Raw genomic sequence first — 17,052 nt, 5'->3', positions numbered from 1 at the left:
ACAACTCGTTATCCCGGTGGGATGGGCAGCCTGCTAAGTTCTTGGTCAGTGATAAGACATCCAAGTTCAGACAACAGCATCACAAGACACCTCAGCACTAAAGTGCTACTCCCCTGATTCTACCTGTCTCCGACAGCCAACACCAAGCCAACTGCTCCTCCCCATTTCACATTCAAGTCCACGGAACCAGAGCAGTACCTCACCTACCTTACCGCCACGGGACAAGCTACCAGAGCCTGAAGAATCGCCTCCACCTTCGCGGGGCCGTCCCCGTGCCACCGGCTCAGCTGGGGCACGCAGGCCTGGGCAAGCTCCCAGTGCCCGCGCCGTACGCACTCACAGAAAAACCCGAAAAGACGCTGCAGAGAATCCGCCTCTTCGTTCCCAAAAGAATGCATTTTCCCGGGACGACGGGATGACCCGGGCCGGGGTGACACACACTAGGGCGATGCCGCGCTCCCTGGCGGGGCACGGCGCGGCCCCGGCGGCGCTCGGCTCTACGGCACCGCCCCGGCACCGCCACCCCTCCCCGCCGCCATCTTGGGCGCCGCCTCAGCTGACCGTACCGCCGGCCGGGCACGCGGGCAAGGCGCCCGCCCATTGGACGAGCCGGGGCGGAATGTAAATAAACCGCCATGTTTGGTTGGGGCTCCTGACGCCGCCGAGAGAGCCCGGGCAGGGCAAGCCCCGCCCCCAGTAACCACGCCCCGTTTCCGCCCCCACCTGCCGGCTCCGCCCCTTGTTGGTGCCTCGCGAGGCTCTGATTGGCTCTCGCCAGAAGCTCCGCCCCCATGCGGACGCGGGGTCCGTGAGGGGGCGGGGGCAGCTCAGGCTCAGGGTTGGTGCGGGCGGCTGTGGGTGCGGGTTTAATCGTAAATACACCCACACACAGCCGCAGAGGTGCATGTACACGTGTGTGTGGGAGTACAGGTACTCCCTGTACAGCTGTATGACCCTGTACATACACTTCACTCTGGTACACATATACATACATACATATATATATACACACCCCTATACATATATGCAATTATATATGTACGCAACATGGGGTATACAGACCAACAGGTAGGTGTATGTATAAGGCTGTAAATTGTATATAACGACATATATATGTATATATACATATATAGTTATGCATTTGAGAGAGGAGAGTGGCGGTATCAATAAATAAATGAACTGGGGTTTGAATGGATTACATATACAAGTATGCATATGTAGAACAGAGTATGTTACGGGTAGGTTGTGCCCCCTGGCCCGGAATGTTCGACACTCGTATGAGATGTGCAGGCACAGCTCCCGGTGCCGCTCCCCGGGCGTCCCCCTGCCCTCGCACGGCGCCATTTGCGAGCCTGCCCCTCACGGGACCGGCCGCAGCGGGAGTGACTCAGCTGCTGGGCTGGGTGGCGTCCAGGCAGTGTTTGGCAGAGATAAGACCCCCCTCAACATCCTCCCTTTATTCCGGGCTTTTTGTTTGCTTTTGTCCTGACACGCAAAACAAAAACTCCTCCGGGGACTGCAGCGGCGAGGCAAGTGTAGGAGGGAGAGCGGTGATGACAGAGGAGAGGTGTGCCAAAGTAAGTGACTAAGTCAGTCCCCAGGGCTCCTGAATGGAAAATATGGGATGGGAGCTGTGCCCATGTGCATTTGCTGGGACCCACCCATAAACTCTGCAAGAAGCTTGCAGGAGTTTCTACCTTTGCTTCCTACATCTTCCCGAGAGTTTCTCACCTGTACAGTTAACTAGGTGTCCACACATAAATGGTATGTGGGCAGTCACGCCTCCGAATTTTCTCCAACCACACTGGATGAGCTGTAACTCTTGAGACCATGTGGTTGTCATCTGTTCTGTTTAGTTCTGACACCCTGTGCCTTTAGTGATGGTACTTACTATGGTGCACCTCTGCACAAACAATTTTGCTATGTGCACTTTCAATTTGGGGGAGTATTTTGTATCTTGTCTCCAGGCAAGGAAGAAGCTTTAGTGGGACATGAGACCTTTATGAGCATGACCTTCATTTATCCTGAGATCTTGGATGCTTATTACCTGCTTTCTAATTGCTTTATCCAGTTTAAAGTATCTCCCTACAGTCAGATTCTTTACTTGACAAGCAGTTTCCTTATGTAAGACATGTCAAGTGCTTGATGCATTTCTTTTGTTACAAAGTTCGAAACATACTTGCTGGAGTCACCTGTACAATCCTGCAAGAGTAAATTTACATCATTAACAATTAGTAGTACTGCTGTCATTTATGAAGGTAAATTTTAAAATTATTCTTCTGATATTGACCTTGTTAGGAATTAAAGGTTTATTAATATATCTGTGAAGCTCTAAAGGTAGCTGGATGGGAATATTTAAGGGGGAAAATAAATCGTATAAGGTCATCTTAGCAGAAGACACAACTAGAATAATAAAATTAGGAAATGAGGTACAGGAAAAACAATTTTTTATCTTGAATTTGCATGCATATATTGTGCAGGTCTTCTAGCAAAACTGCCTGAATTTTTACCTTGGAACACTGGAATGATAAAGCTCTTTTTATCTCAAACTGGGTCTGTTGTGCCTTGCCTTGGAATATTATCAGTGTTACGCAAGCTGCTAATAACATTTAGTGTTTTACAGCAGCTTCTTTCTAAGTGAATCTGCATGGGGAGTGATTACATGCTGCACTGTAGTATTCTGACATTTGCATTTATAGCCATTTCTGAAAATGAAGCCTCAAAACATCCCTATCAATTGTTTCCAAGGTCTCTCTCTTTAATATTTCCATGTCAGCTATGGCCTGTATTAATTCCTCTACTGACCATCAAAGCTGTTAGAGAATTTCTTGGGAAAAGCAAATGTAGCTCAGATCTTTGGGTGCAGCTTGCAACTACAGGTCTCTGTGAACAAAAGCAGATCCACCAAGAAGCCTTTTTTTTGCCTCTGAAAAAGTGTGACTTTTCAAAGTGACTGCCACAAAAGGACTGGGATTGCCTGTGGGGATGTGGTCAACATGCAGGGCAGCATCTGCGCTGCTTTTACAGTGGGGGACAGAGCCTGCCTGGCCTGGTGTAAGGCCTAATGGAGCCAAGTCAGCCCACCAAAATCTAGTAGCAAATTTGAGGTGGCGGACAGAGAAGGTTCAAGCAGAGTCTGCACCACACATCATGCTGCCACAAAGCTGCTCATCTGCTGTGACCAGAGCAACTGGAATGCTGTTACCAGATTTATTGTGTCATCAGAGTGCAAGAAGTACTTTGAGATGGAAATACTTTTGAGTTCTTTTGTACATATAAAAATAAACCCAAGTTATATCAGGTGATCAAAGCAGCTGTTAAAGCTGGTTTACCCAAAGCATGACCCACTGAAGCCATTTTCACTGTTCCCTGCAGGTGGAGCAGTATGTTGGTGAGATTAAAGGTGGCCTGAGACCAACCATGAAGCTCACAGTCATAGGCATGGTACACTCCAAACCCAAGAGGTAGGTGAAGGAACTGCTGGGGGCTTCACCCTGATACACATGCTCCTCCTACCTGTCTTCTAAATTCAGACACTTTCTTGGAGGTATGTGCTCTTTGAAAGAAGAGAATCAAACAAATTAACAATTTATGGCCTTATTTAACTTTCCTGCATTCAGACTAAGATTACAAGGTCAGGGAGGAGTTCACTGTTTGGCCTTTCTGACTGCCCTGACAAGATTTTCTACTCCTTCCCCTTGTCTAATGTGAACTGGAGGGAACACAAAAGTTGCATTTCTCCTTCAGAAAGAGAATTCTCAACCTGAATCTTGGTTGTCTGTGGGGGGTTGGAATCAACACCATTTAAAAATCAGTGTAGGCACAGGAGGTGGAGGTTCATTGCTGTCTTTTATCTGGATAACAGCAACTCTGCTCGTCATTACACTGTTTTTGCATCTACAGCTATCAGCTCCACTGCTTCCACTGGTGAAGAGTATGCCATAACCTCTTTTAGGACATAAATGAGTACATGTTGAAGGGTTTGACTTCAGTCAAGACAGAGGGAAAGCAACATCAGAAATCACTAGCATTCTACTGGACACTGGGGCAGGAAAAAAACACCAGCCGGGTCTCATGCCTTTCTCCAGCTTCTAAGCTTGTAGAAGTGCTGTGTTTCAGTCTGACATGGAAACAACAGCTGTCTCTAGTCTCTATAAGCATCTGCCATGTTCACTATGTCCTTTCATATTTCTGAAAGTTCCAGTCATTTAATAGATCTTTTTTCAGCTTTTCAGTGACCCTGCTCTGTGATCCAGTGGATGCCAACAAAGATGTTGGGCTGTTATTCACAGTTAACTTCAGTGAGAAATCCATCACTCGAAATGCACGAATTGCTGGGAAATGGGGAAGAGAAGAGAAGACTATTCCCTACTTTCCATTTACAGCAGGCGACACATTCAAGGTAATTTTTCAGGTACTATGAATAGGTAGAGAAAAGGAGGGGAGAAAAGCTGAAGGCTGTGTATATGGCCACAAACAGCCAGCCACTGAGGTTGGCAGGTTAACTAGTCTAGTGTGGCACAGACGGCAACAGTTCAAGCCCTGATGGGAAAGAGGCATCCCTTTCTCTAGTCGCAGTTGGAGTACCCACTGGAGCTCTGCAGTATCCTCTCAGGAGAGGGTAGGTTATTTATCAGGGGCATTTCAGAAGAACTGGTAGACTTTGTGCTTTGCTATCCATAACATTTAGTTCTAAGTCCATGCTGTTGAAATCAGCCCTGCTGCTGATCTCTAACACCCTTCCCTGTCCTTTCCCACTGCAGATGGAACTCTTATGTGAACACCAGCAAATACGAGTCTTGCTGGATGGACGGCAGCTCTGCGACTTCACTCACCGCGTTCAGCCTCTCAACTTGGTGAAAGCTTTGCGGATCTCAGGGGACATCAAGCTTACCAAAGTGGCTTGAAAAAAGGAGACCAGGATATCACCAGAGGACAGAGGAAGATGTACTTTCTCTTGCCTCAGACATGTTTTGTCTTTTTCCCCTGACTGATTCTGGGGAGTGGGAACTGTATCTTTTTAATTCGCTGATGTGTTTGAGATACACACTTCCCCCCCCCCCATACATACTCACAGCAATTGCAGAGCTATGGCCGGTCTGAATAAATCTCAAAGCCTTTGCTGAGAAACACTTCTGGCTGAAACACTCCCAAACTGCAAGATTTATTATGTTATGCTGTATCTCACATCCTTATGGCTCCTTACTCCCTCAGGCATGCCAGGAGGCAGAGCTCAGTCCTCTGTGGTTGGGTGGCTGTTGTGACTAGAACTGGGCATTATGTAGGTGGTGGGTCTGAGAAAAGAGGAGATTTTCTTATAAATGAATTAGGGAGTCTGATGGGCCCCAGCAAGGCTCACATTATCAGGAGGGAATTGCTTTTCTTGGAAGCTCTGCTCAGTCAGCAAAAAAATCTGTGCCTTCCAGCAGAGAGCAATAAATGCCTTACCCTGTCTCTTCCAGGCAGCTTTTCCAGAATTGAAAGGTTTTGACAGCTGTGGATTTCAGAGTCTTCTCTGGATCAGCCCTAGGAAATGGTGTCTGCAGCTGAAACTGCACTGCCCATTCTTGTTCTTGCATATGATTAAAGCTGCACCTTTGCTGGCAAACTTCTTTATGAGCTCTCTTAAGTATTTGAATGCATGCAGTGTTATTTCATTGCTGTGGCTTTTGAGGAAAATCCTAAATGCATGGCTATTCTAATAAATAAAAAGCATGTATCATATTCTGCCTTTGGTGATGAAGGGACTTCTTTTTAGTACAGAACTCAGAGAACAAAACAGCTGTACAGAAACGAATCTGTGGATAGAGGATTATCAAATTCCTCTATGACTTCAGGGAAAATATTGAGCATGCTACCTTTCTGAATGCTCTGCAAAATCTGGCTGTCAGATACAGGTACTCAGAAAAAACAAGAAACTTTATGGAAATAGTGTATCAGCAGGCTGATTGGGTGTTTGAAGAATTTCCTACATTCCACTTTACCTTCTAGTGTCTCAGTTTATATATAAATCTAAAATTATAGTGTATTAAACCATTATTTTTCATATACTCAAACTGACCTCTGAGAAAAAGCACAGGATATTCAAATGCATGGGGGTCTTTTGTTTGTTTGTCTTTTTAATATTTAATTATACCAAAGACAAGTTTAGTAGACAAATAATGGAAAAATAATGACTTAAGATAGAAAAAGCAAAAGTGAGGACTGCTACTATAATTCTCTGTCCAAATGGTGCTCCAACATAAATGGACTTATGGTAATTATCAGAAGGATAATTGCTTTTATGGATGAGGAATTTCTTCCAATATATTCAGCACCAGAAATTGTCTGGAACTTCCACTGATCTGCTTTGATACTCAGGATCCTATTCTGATGTGGGACATTGCCAGCATAAGAGTAATCTATATGGGTGAGGAGCAAGATTTTTGTTCTTTTCCAGTCTAACAGAGAACTAAATAGTAGAGCAGATGGATGGACAGACAGACAGACCCCTTGTTTGTTTTGCAATGCATATTATCCTGGCAGCTGGGCTGAGACTTAGCACAAGATTCGTGTGGTATGCCGAGAAAGGCAGCCTCAGCCACCAGCACCTTCCATGACTTAGATATTTCAGTCTTAACTAAGTTTATGAGCCCCTTTATAAAGGGGGAAGGAGCAAGACAATTCTGCTTTAAGATAAAGCACTACCTGGATCTGTCAGACATAGACTGAATACTTGCACAAAAGATCCTTTTCTTCCATCTTGGAATATCTTGACGTTTCTTCATAAAGCCCCATTTGTCTGTGTCCACCTGTTTTGGTCTCTTGCTTAGATGGTAAATTCAAGGGGAGGAAATTCTGGATCTACATGATTTGGTCTGCATGGTCTCCTAGGACCTGGTAGGTGTTATGGTGATTCAAATAATGAACATTGACTATCAAGGGAAAAACAACACTCCTGGACAACATGAGCAGGAAGTTGGTCATAAATGTGGTTTGTCATTTGGCATGGAGTCCACATTGCTCATGTCAGCGGCTTGATTGCCTCAATCCACTGCACTCGCTCTGCCTTGGAGCTGGCCTGGATGTAGTAATGAATGTCATTTTTGGTGATGATTTTGAAAAGGTTGCCTTGCACATTGCCCTTCACTCCTGCAGAGAAAAAAAACCCCAACATGTCAGGAGGGTGCACAGAGAAAATCTTTCTGGCAGATATGAAGCTTCATAAGAATTTGAATTTCATAAATTAGGGAATCAATTCTTTCCTTTTTATTATGGATAAGACATCCAAAGCTTTTGTGTCTTTGATGTCCCTCTTCAAAACCCCTGGAAGTGTTCAAGGCCAGGTTGGATAGGGCTTTGTGGACTACCCAGCAGTACAGGGACTTGTGACATGCCTCTTCCTTTGCTTGCAAAGGGAAATGGAAAGTCAGCCCACCTGTGCATACAAGCAGCCATATATACAAACCCATACCCAAAGAATGTGTTGCTACAGCATACATATAAATGTGTGACAGTTCAGAGGCTTGTGCTCACCTGCTGGGACTCCATTGTCCTCCAGAGCTGAGACAAGACAGCCACGAAGAGAGAATCCACCTACTGGCTTGTTATCTTCCTGCAAAGAGAAAGGAAACAAGGCCTAGCTGGAAAACATCATAATTTCCCAGAGCACATGCATCACTTTTATGAAGTTGGAGACATAATAGCGGTTTTTCTAGGCACAAGACACCTATGTCACAAGAGAAATCAATTAGAACATGTAGTTAAAGGCATTACTATATTTTTTCAGTCCCAGATGTTTCTCTAATGTAGCTGGCCATGGTGTACATCCATTAAAAGCAAAAATGTAGGCAATCACACTTCAAATGTACGTATGGTTTTATCAATAACAACATGCTGAATTATATATATTTCTGTAAGTATTTAGCTTGCTGCTTTGCACTGAGATTGTATGGGGAAAATCTGGTTCTTTTCCCTAGTTGGCTGGCACTCTTGTTTCTTGCCTGCAGGTTCTGCAGTTTTAGCTTATAGCCTTACAAGGACAATTTGCAGTGAAAAAAATCCCCCAAACCCATGTAGGAACAGGAAACAAAAAATGAACTGGCTCCATAAACTCTTTTCACTGATATGTCATTTCTATTAGCTTTAAAAGTCACATAAAGCATTTCTATACATGTTCTTCTTGCAATCCTGTTTGGCTTTGTGGTACCCTAAGTATCTGAGTTGCTCACATTGATTATTATATTAATGAACATAAATTCTACTTTTCATGAGAAAGTTTAAAACTGAGTAGTAGAAATTTTATACATACTTTGGCATTAAGAAGACCCTATTCAGTGCTGGAATAAGGTTGTAAAAAATATCAGAACCAGTATGATCCTCAAACAGTAGGATTTCAGCCCAGAAAGATCACAACCCAGGAAGAAAGCCTGCAGGACCATGGTCCCAGAGTGCGAGGGTGCAGCAAGAGAGCAATCCCAAGAACAGGAAGCTGCTGCCCAGCTAAGGAAAAGGAATCTCACTGGGAAAAAGGACAGAAAATGCAGGGCTGCAAAATCCTACAAGGACAGCCTCGTAGGGTGAGGCCAGAGAAATCTAATTCCTGGAAACGGATCGAGGAACCCAGAGTGACAGAAACATTTACAGTGTAACTGTGTCTTCACTAAAATGTTTCTAAAAGGATTTCTGGGGATGGTAACTTCCCACTCACGTACCTTGGTGGGATCATAGTAGTGCAAGAAAGCAGGATCAGCTCTCAAAACAAATTTTCTCACCTTCCAGTTTTTCCTCTTGTGCCCCTGCAAAATGGAAGAATTAAAATTACTACCTTGTGAAATGACCATTTTCCTACAAACTGAAGGGGAGACATAAATACCAAAACAAGAGGGTTTGGACCCAACGGAGAAAAATATTTTCTAACATCTTGGTAATTCCCATGACCTTCTGCTTATCTTTCTTCTTCATATATTGACAATTCCTTCATCTCTTCCTTCCCTGTGCTGAGAACTAAGAAAGCAGAGTGACAGGAAAAAATGGTTATATCCCTCATTCCTGCTTTTCATTTCCTATTAAATATGGGTTTCAGATTAAGATCCCATGATGTGTGACACAAAGGGGTTATGTCAGGTCCTTTTGCAGCTCTTTACTCTTTCACCACAGCCCTGTCACTGCTGCCAGGCCTGTGCCAGGCCCTGGGAGCATCCCCTCTCCTGGAGGTTTGGTGCTGGGATCTGGGCCAGCCCGGGGCTGGGGCTGCTGGGGGCTGTCCCTGGCTGCTGCTGCCCATGGGCAGGGGCTCCTGGGCAGCTCTCGTGTCCTGTGCTGCTGGAGACTGCCCTGGCAGCCTGTGGGGATCCTGCAGCACCCTGCCAACCCTCATGGAGCCCTGGCAGCTGAAGGAGGGAGGGTTGACTTGGGAAGCAGTTGGTCATCCAGTTTGCACAACATTAAGGGTGGGGCTCTGGGTACAAGGCTTCAGAGTAAGAGTGGGGCCATGCAGTGCAGGTAGGATTCCTTCTGCAAGTGGCTGTGTTATGCTTTGAAAGAGTGATTTACCCTCATCTTGTTCACAGCAAGTGTTGGAAACTACATTTTGCAGACCAAGGGTCAGATCTTGGAAACAGTTATTACCAGCAGATACTTGTGCCCAAAAACATGTTTCACCACCACCAAAGCACCCATGTGTACATGATGATTGCCCACAGGCAAAAGTCCACTTCATACAAAGGTCAAGCTACTCAGCTTTGAAATTTGTCTGTGGCCAGCAACACATCCGCACTGTTGACACCACCTGGATGAGATAGGTTAAACCAAAGCACTGGTGGCTCTGCTTGGAAGTGGATGTAACACCTCTGGTAGGATTTGGAGTTTGTGTGGTACTTCTGGTTTTGATGCTGTTTTGTACCTTTCAATATATGGTCAATATGTACAGAATATCCAATTAATCCTGCCTGAGCAAGTTCCATAGCTCACTCCTTTATAACTGGATACTCTTAACTGCAAGAGCTCAAGTACTGACAGGCAAGTTAGGTCTGTTGGGCACATCTGTCCAGCCATCATTGTACAAGTCACATTTACTCTCTAAGAAACCCTAAGAGCTCTACTGTTCCTTGTGTTCTGGGGCAGGTTCCAAGACTATGCTTACCTGTTTCACTAAGAATCCTTGCTTCACAATTGTGCCACTAAATTCAGAGATGTTGAAATGGACCTCTTCCTTGGAACTAGTATTTTTCTTACTGCTCTCAGCCTGCAAATAGGGAAAAGACAGTTCCACTTTTGTTTTTCATCTAAACAGACTTTTAAGTAGAAAATTCTGCATTTTATTTTCCTTAGCTATTTTCAGCTTATATTTCCTGAGTAAATTCTCCTCCATAGCTCTGCTGCTCAGCCTTGTAGGACCAAGATCCACAGGCAACAAATTACAGTTGTACATCTATACATGCTGGGTATAAGTGCTGTGGCCTTGAGCTGTGGCACAGCTACAGCACTGCCTGCAATGCCCACAGACACAGCGCTGCACTCCAGGGACACACCTCTTTTAATGCCCAATTATGTAATTTGTAGATCCCTCCATATCCACATAGCTATTTGGCTCCAGCAAAAGTGCCAGTTTTAGTACTACTAAAAGACTAGAGCTGCTCCTTCTGCAGATTTACTTTCTGAGCCTGCACATTTGCCTTTGGTTGCATGCTGTGCACCGGTACCCCAAACCGAGCGTGTGACAAGGGAGAGGAGGTGCCAGTGTGGGAGCTGCATCACTCACAAACATGTACAGAGCAGTGGAGTCATCGAGGAACTTCTCAGAGGGGTCACTGGAGCGTGTGGCCTCGGTGCTGCGGACTCCCACGGGCCTGAGGAAGTTCTCATCCATCAGCATGGACGCCAAGGTGACGGCCTCAAATCGTGACACAGCAAAGCTGTTGGAGATGAGCCAGTCCACCAGGGCAGAACCTGCAGGAAGAAAGGCAGTTCTCATACCAAGAGACAGTGTGCTCTTCTGAGGGTAGGCAGATGGTCTCCTGCCACGCAGGCTTTCACTAGTAGAAACATTTTGGCACCATCCCAAAGATTGTCAGAGAAGTGCAAAGTTGACCAAAAGTCTGGGGTTATAAGTATGCTTCCATACATCCAAAGAGCAAGAGAGAAAGGTGTTGGAGAGCTTGGCTGCACTGCCAGGTTCCACTGGGCCAGAGCTTATCCCACTATGAAGGCAGTGCAGTAGCTCCCTTGTCCCTGCAATGTGGCATAACAGATGTGAGGTGGCTCTGATATATAATGAGGTGGCTCTTTGCCTGCCAGATGTACCTGTGAAGGTCTCTTTGTATCTGTTGCCTTGATCCAAATTGCGGGTCAGCTTAATTCCAGTGCTGCTGTCATACATTCTCTCCACTATATTGCTGCAAATGAGAGCACAGCACAACATCAGCAGATGAAAAAGAGAGGCAGAAATAGCTGTATACTTTCTGTCAGTGCCAGGGGTGTCCTCATGATTGCCCACATAAAGATGGGAGGTATTCTAGGTACTCCCCCAGAAGCACTGTCCTAAGTACATTCCAGGAAAACTTTGTTCTCCCAATAGCAGCACTAAACAAGATGCCTCACAAAGTATCTTTCAATTCAGAGCACTGCAAACTGATCCATAGTCAGCCCGATTTACCTGTTCAACACAAATCAAATTAACATAAATCTTCTGTTTCTTAATCAGTGTCCATTTCCTGTTGTTTAAGATGAGGCACTCTAAAGTCCTAGTCTGGATTCCAGATACCAGCTTTGAAAACTCAACAGGGCACAAAGCACCACGTGGTGCTTCCCTGATGTTACATCCTTTGAGGTAGTACATCTCCCCAGGGAGAACATTTGCTGCTGACCAGGAAGGTCTTCAAGCCAGCAGTGAGGTGCCTGTGCAGAACCCACATACTCCCAAAAGATGATGGCCAGGAAAAAGCACATTCCCTGTGCAAACCTAGGGCAGCCAGTTCAGGGGTTCATGGCCACACAGGAGCGGATCTGTGCAGAAAGGAGCTTCCCTTGGCCCTCCCCATCCATCAACTCAGGCACTTTGCAAACCACAGCAACAACAGAAGGAGAAATCATATACACTTACTGGAGGCTGATATTTTCTAGCAGTTTGAAAGAGTTCTTCATTCTGTGAAGTTCTTGTACCTGTACTGGATGACCAGCATGAATAGCTCCAGTGATGTCCAGAGCCCAAGAGTCACGTTCCTCCCTGGAGCAACATTCAAGGAAATAGTCTGTATTGGTTTTTGTCTTTAGTTTGATGAGTAGCTGTGGAGAAAGAAGGACAAAGCAATAACATCATTTAGCTATTTTGCTTCTCTTGCAATTTGCTTTTTTTAGCATTGGCCCAAGCAACACAAATAAGTCTGACAGTGCATCCCACCTGAGCAGTTCAGAGCAATTCTTGTTCAGAAGGATGGCGGGCACAAATCTGGGCTGTTTTTGGTGGGTTTTTTGTTGTTGTTTGTGGGAGTTTTCTGTTTGGTGAGGGGTATTTTGTTTTGTTTGGGGTTTTTTGTGGGTTTTTTGGCTCTTCTATCCCCCTCAAATCCCTGGGTTTTCAGTTATAGACATGGTGTACATGGATGGAGTTCCTGGAGAGCAGACCACACAGATACCCCACACAGAGGAAATATGCATTGCTGCTACCTATAGGAGAGCAGAAAAACACAGGAGGAACGTTTTCTTCCAGAGTCTTCTTGCTGAAAACTTTCTACAGCAGCAATATCCCATTGCTGAAGGAAAAAGGAGTCTGATCTGGCTGCTTAGGAGCACCCAATGTGTACCCAGGCTTTAAGGCAACTACCACAGGTGATATTCCCTTTTTTCCCCACCCTCCTCAGGTTCTATAGGGGTGTTCATGTCCTCTCTCCACACACTGTTGGGCTGATGCACTTACATTTTTTTCTCCTCGCTATGTGTACAGGAGAAGTGGTTGGGGTTGTGTTTTTGTTAACAGCTGACTCACATTTGGGCACACACTGAGGGAGTTCAGTGCTTGTCCTGGTTACACTGCTAGTGGCAGCTTGCATTTGGCTGGGCCTAATTCTGGAAGCACCCCAGTGGTATGGTTGAAGTAGTCAAAGTCAGGAGGAGAGGAAAAGATAGGAAAAAGTTAGAAAATGAGTGACATAGAGAAGAGATACATTTTTCCAGTCATACCGGTCTGTTCTCATATTCCAGGCATGGACAAGTGATAGTGCAGCCATCCAGAAGGATCCTGCCCTTTGGAGAAGGCTCCTTCTTGCCTCCTTCAATTTTGTAATACAGCAGCTTATCCTGGAGCAGAACGAACCATCTCACTTTCCAGTTCCGAACAACGTGTCCCTGCAGGGGGAGAAATCCACATAACTGATTGTATCACAAGCACTGAGAAATGGCCACATTTTCTTCTTGGCTTCTTGTATGAAATAAAAGCACAAGAAGTCATTGTGAGTCCTGTTCTCCCTGAAATACACATATTTTAAGTAACAAAATAGCACAGCTCCATCACCATAAAATCATAGAGGGATAAAAAAATGCTGTGCTCTTTCTTCAGCCTGGTGAACTTTGCTGGCACAAATTGTTTCTTGTAAAAGCTCACAGGAATTATCCCAAAGAGCTGATGTAGGTTCACACCTGTCTGCTGACAGCATAGGCTAAATCCAAAATGTGTGAGGGCTCTTGGCAACCAGCTCCTCCTCTCTGGTGACCTTGAGTGCTGTCTTTTACATTTTGATGTGGCTCCAGGTGCCAAGTGGTTTTGCAAGATCTTTGCTGGGTGAATTGGCTTTTCCTCACATCTCCCCCTTACTGATAATGAGAAATTCATTTCAGCCCCATCTGTCTCCAACTTCCTGGGCTAAAACATTCCCTGTGCTACTGGTTCCTGTAAAGGAAATATGCTTTTTGATGACAAAAGACTGAATGAAGGCTGCTGTCGAATGCCACATGGATTATATAATACAGACAAATCCTCCTATTTTTCCTCTGTAAACAGCCTCCAGCTCTCTTTATTCTGGTTAAAGGACAGCAAAGCCAGTGAGGGCTGGCACTGGCAGGCTTAGTCCTGTCTGATGGTGTCTGGTCCAGCTTGGCTGTGAAAGAAGCTGACTTGTGTTTCTACAGGGGATGGAACGTTACAGCCAGCAGGCAAAGCAGGGGGTAAAGGAAGCTCTGACACCTGGGATAGGGTGGACATGGCTAGAAGAAAGAAACATGTAAGGTCCAGTTATGGCATGAATCAAAGCTCATTAGCTCTCTGTAAATAAAGGGGAAACCCAGCAATCTCCAAGTAAAGGTGGAGTAATAGGTCTCTAAAATCCAGGGCACTGTAGATCCAATGTTTTCTAGTCTATACTAAATACAATTTATCTACCTCAGGTTTGTTCTCTCCTTCCCTTTGTGTTCCTCAGGTTTTTTTTTCACCTGTTGTAAAGTTACTTGGCCATTTTTCCTGTATGTTCTTTGCTATGGCTCTATTCTTTGCTTCTGGAAAATGTTCTCTTTTCTCAGGAGGTTGTCTTACCTTTTAAAATTTATCTTTACCTAATTGCACACATTCACTTTATATTTATAGTGCATTACAGTACATAATTCTGCCATTTATAATGCCTTTAGATAATCTCCTTGCTTCTGTTCTCTTCTTATGAAAGCCCTGTTTTCATTACCTGATCCCATCCCTTTCTCCTTTTTTCTCTGTGGATCCCTGGTTCCCTTGTCCCTCAGTTTGCTTTAGTTGTCCCCTTTGTGCTCTCCTTCCTGCCAAGCTGTGTATTTGGGTGATGTTGTACAGACCGGCAGTCACAGCTCCGTGTGCTGCCAATCACCTATTCCTCTCACTCACTTGGTGCCTCGGCTTCCCATTTGAATTCAGCAGCCACTTGAGAGCCAGAGCACAGCTGCAGCCTAGAGAGGACACTGGCAGCTGGGATCTCTGCCCTTGCTGCAGAAGGCAGGATGGAGAACAGCCCCTTTTCCACACAGAGCTTCACTTGGCCAGTGTCTGGCCGGGAACCCTGCCAGTAAAACTCCTGACCAGGATTACCTTCATGTTAGCACCAGAAACATTGCCACGTACTGCACAAAAGCATTTCCCTAGGCGTGGCAAAGCTTTGAACAAACCTCTCAATCACATTCTTTTCTATGAAATCGAGGACCATATTAATCATTGAGACAGATTCTTGGTACTAAAAGCAGTTAATGCCCCTTGCTAAATTGCCTCCTTGTGTTCCAGCAATGATTGACTCGGTCCTACAGGGAGAAGTATTGGGAAGGTTGAAATCTTTCAGCTCTTTTCGCCACATTTTGGCTAAAATTTTCTAACAGCACTGCTTGAGGAGAGTGGAAAAAATAAGTTATTTCAAAAGTTTGCATTGCTTTGATCCCCTTCAAAAAGGGGTCGTTTCTCTATTCTCTTACATGAAATGGGAAGCTCTGCACGGACACGTCACTGAAGAAGGCACAATCTATTCTAACCCACCCAAAACTTCTCCTTCTCTCCATCCTGCCATGGTGGCTCCCCTGCTGCCGCGGGTGCTCCCTGAGCACACAGGTGTGTGAGGTGCAGCCGTACTGGCTTTCCAACACCTGAGGCATCAATCCTGATGGCTAATTCACCTTCCTCTGCAGAAATGCCAGCTCAGGGAAGCTTGCGGGGGGGTAGGGGACAGCCGCGGGTCACGCAGCTCCCCTGGGAGGCACCTGCACAAGGCTGGAGGAGCTCCTTTCCCAGGAGCAGCGGCAGGAGCCCCCGACCCAGCGCGCCGCGGGCTCGCCCCGCTCCCTGCTCAGGAGCTGCTTCGTGTCGGAGCGGAGCCGCCCGGAGGGGAACAGAGCACTCACCCGTTTGACCAGGAAGCCCTCCTTCAGCACTCCAGCTTCTTCCTCCATCGTGGCCGGCAGGGAACAGAGCAGAGTCCCCGCCGAGAATCGCCTGAGCCCTGGCAGCCTGTCCCTCTGCACAGGATTTGTTTAAGAAAGCTCATTTTTCTTTGCTCCCCTCCTCCAATGTGACGCACTCTCCCTCTCCTGGTTTTTTCCCTCCCTCCCTACCTGTGAGATATTAGTTAAACAGCGAGCTGGCTCTGATGTTTTACCTGCCCTCGGGGAAGTAAAACAAAGGGATGTCTAAAAGGGATCTTGAAAGAATTTCACAGAATTTAGTAAAGCAAAAAACCACCACCGAGCGAGCTGGCCAAAATAAACAGCTAGAAAATAACAAATCAGGTATTACATGGGAGGGGGAAGCAGAATTTTAAAACTGCATTCCTCAAAACTTCAGACTAAACAACTACCACCTGAAATTTCTCATCTAACAAACCCACCTCTCAGGAGTTCTACAGATTAGCACAACTTGTAAGTGTAACATTCAGGATATTATGATTACAAGATTTTCACAAATCTTACAGTAACTTTTTGCTGAAAATTTATTTTCCCAAAGAAGCCCCAAAGCACCTAAGAGTCCACTCTACTTTCAGTGACCCCTTCGTATGTAAACCAAGGTTCTCAGTCTAATATTCTAAATCTCTACATAAGCAGGCTTTCAGTAAAAGCAGCCTGATCCTTGAACACTGCAGTGACCTCTTGTACCTCCTGAATGCCTTGAAACAGACTGCCTTTTGTGTCTAAAGGCAATCTCAGATGTTTATTGTATTTCTGAAGACTTTAGCTGCTGTGAAAAATCTGTTTAATATGAAGTAATATTTCAGAGAGTGCTGCTGTTCTGAAATAACAGCCTTTGCTGTACTGTCAGCATTCCATGACTCTCACTAAAATTAGGGTGATGAATGTGGGCAGAGCTGTGGGCTGTGATAAGACATACAAGGTAGGGTATAGCAAATAAACAAAAGCACTCGTTGCTATGTTAAGAGTCCGGAGGTCAAGTAAGACTAAGTGACTCCAATATCAAGGGGCACACTTTCATGCACTAAGGAAAAGGAACAAACAAGTAATTTCTTTATACATTTTTATAACTTTTAGGTAGGAATAGCACGACGCTGAAGATTTGAAACCAAAATTGTGCTGGAGACAACACAGAGAAGAGTCCTGCAGAGGCCTTAAGAATACAGTGGGTGA

At 45.4% G+C, this 17,052-nt stretch overlaps 3 protein-coding genes across 7 annotated transcripts in view; 1 reads left to right on the top strand and 2 right to left on the bottom strand.

Moving 5' to 3' along the window:
- Nucleotides 1–572, bottom strand: part of ZFYVE26 (zinc finger FYVE-type containing 26) — a 50,498-nt gene extending 49,926 nt beyond the window's left edge. For all 5 annotated transcript variants that reach the window (XM_005479914.4, XM_014266922.3, XM_026793408.2 and 2 more), the window contains exon 1: nucleotides 208–572. In XM_005479914.4, coding sequence (XP_005479971.2) covers nucleotides 208–398 — 191 coding nt within the window. In that variant the 5' untranslated portion in view covers nucleotides 399–572. The remainder of the gene's footprint in view (nucleotides 1–207) is intronic.
- Nucleotides 573–1,352: 780 nt separating this feature from the next.
- Nucleotides 1,353–4,926, top strand: LOC102073852 (galectin-related protein A). The gene is made up of 4 exons (XM_014265887.3): nucleotides 1,353–1,577; nucleotides 3,376–3,464; nucleotides 4,228–4,402; nucleotides 4,764–4,926. Exons 1-4 carry the CDS (start codon nucleotides 1,554–1,556, stop codon nucleotides 4,905–4,907), a joined length of 432 nt encoding a protein of 143 aa, XP_014121362.1. The 5' UTR covers nucleotides 1,353–1,553; the 3' UTR covers nucleotides 4,908–4,926.
- A 1,449-nt stretch (nucleotides 4,927–6,375) lies between these two features.
- On the bottom strand, nucleotides 6,376–16,020 carry PLEK2 (pleckstrin 2). Its single transcript, XM_005479911.3, has 9 exons — nucleotides 15,820–16,020; nucleotides 13,159–13,323; nucleotides 12,083–12,264; nucleotides 11,284–11,375; nucleotides 10,742–10,929; nucleotides 10,124–10,225; nucleotides 8,694–8,777; nucleotides 7,516–7,594; nucleotides 6,376–7,131 (listed from the first exon to the last, which is right to left on the bottom strand). The coding sequence occupies exons 1-9, from the start codon at nucleotides 15,865–15,867 to the stop codon at nucleotides 7,004–7,006; spliced, it is 1,068 nt and encodes a 355-aa protein (XP_005479968.1). The 5' UTR covers nucleotides 15,868–16,020; the 3' UTR covers nucleotides 6,376–7,003.
- Nucleotides 16,021–17,052: the final 1,032 nt, after the last annotated feature.

The sequence above is a fragment of the Zonotrichia albicollis genome, chromosome 6 (assembly GCF_047830755.1).
Source record: "Zonotrichia albicollis isolate bZonAlb1 chromosome 6, bZonAlb1.hap1, whole genome shotgun sequence".
In the NCBI taxonomy this organism is placed as follows: domain Eukaryota; kingdom Metazoa; phylum Chordata; class Aves; order Passeriformes; family Passerellidae; genus Zonotrichia; species Zonotrichia albicollis.
This window is presented reverse-complemented; position numbering and strand designations above follow the sequence as displayed.

Excerpts from the sequence above, each read along its gene's own strand:
- PLEK2 (XM_005479911.3), bottom strand. The coding sequence starts at position 15,867 with ATGGAGGAAGAAGCTGGAGTGCTGAAGGAGGGCTTCCTGGTCAAACGG. Across the intron at positions 12,265-13,158 it reads TGGAATATGAGAACAGACCG|CTACTCATCAAACTAAAGAC; the intron begins GTATGACTGGAA and ends CTTTCTCCACAG. Across the intron at positions 7,132-7,515 it reads GGACAATGGAGTCCCAGCAG|GAGTGAAGGGCAATGTGCAA; the intron begins GTGAGCACAAGC and ends TTTTCTCTGCAG.
- LOC102073852 (XM_014265887.3), top strand. The coding sequence starts at position 1,554 with ATGACAGAGGAGAGGTGTGCCAAA. Across the intron at positions 1,578-3,375 it reads CAGAGGAGAGGTGTGCCAAA|GTGGAGCAGTATGTTGGTGA; the intron begins GTAAGTGACTAA and ends TGTTCCCTGCAG. Across the intron at positions 4,403-4,763 it reads CAGCAGGCGACACATTCAAG|ATGGAACTCTTATGTGAACA; the intron begins GTAATTTTTCAG and ends TTCCCACTGCAG.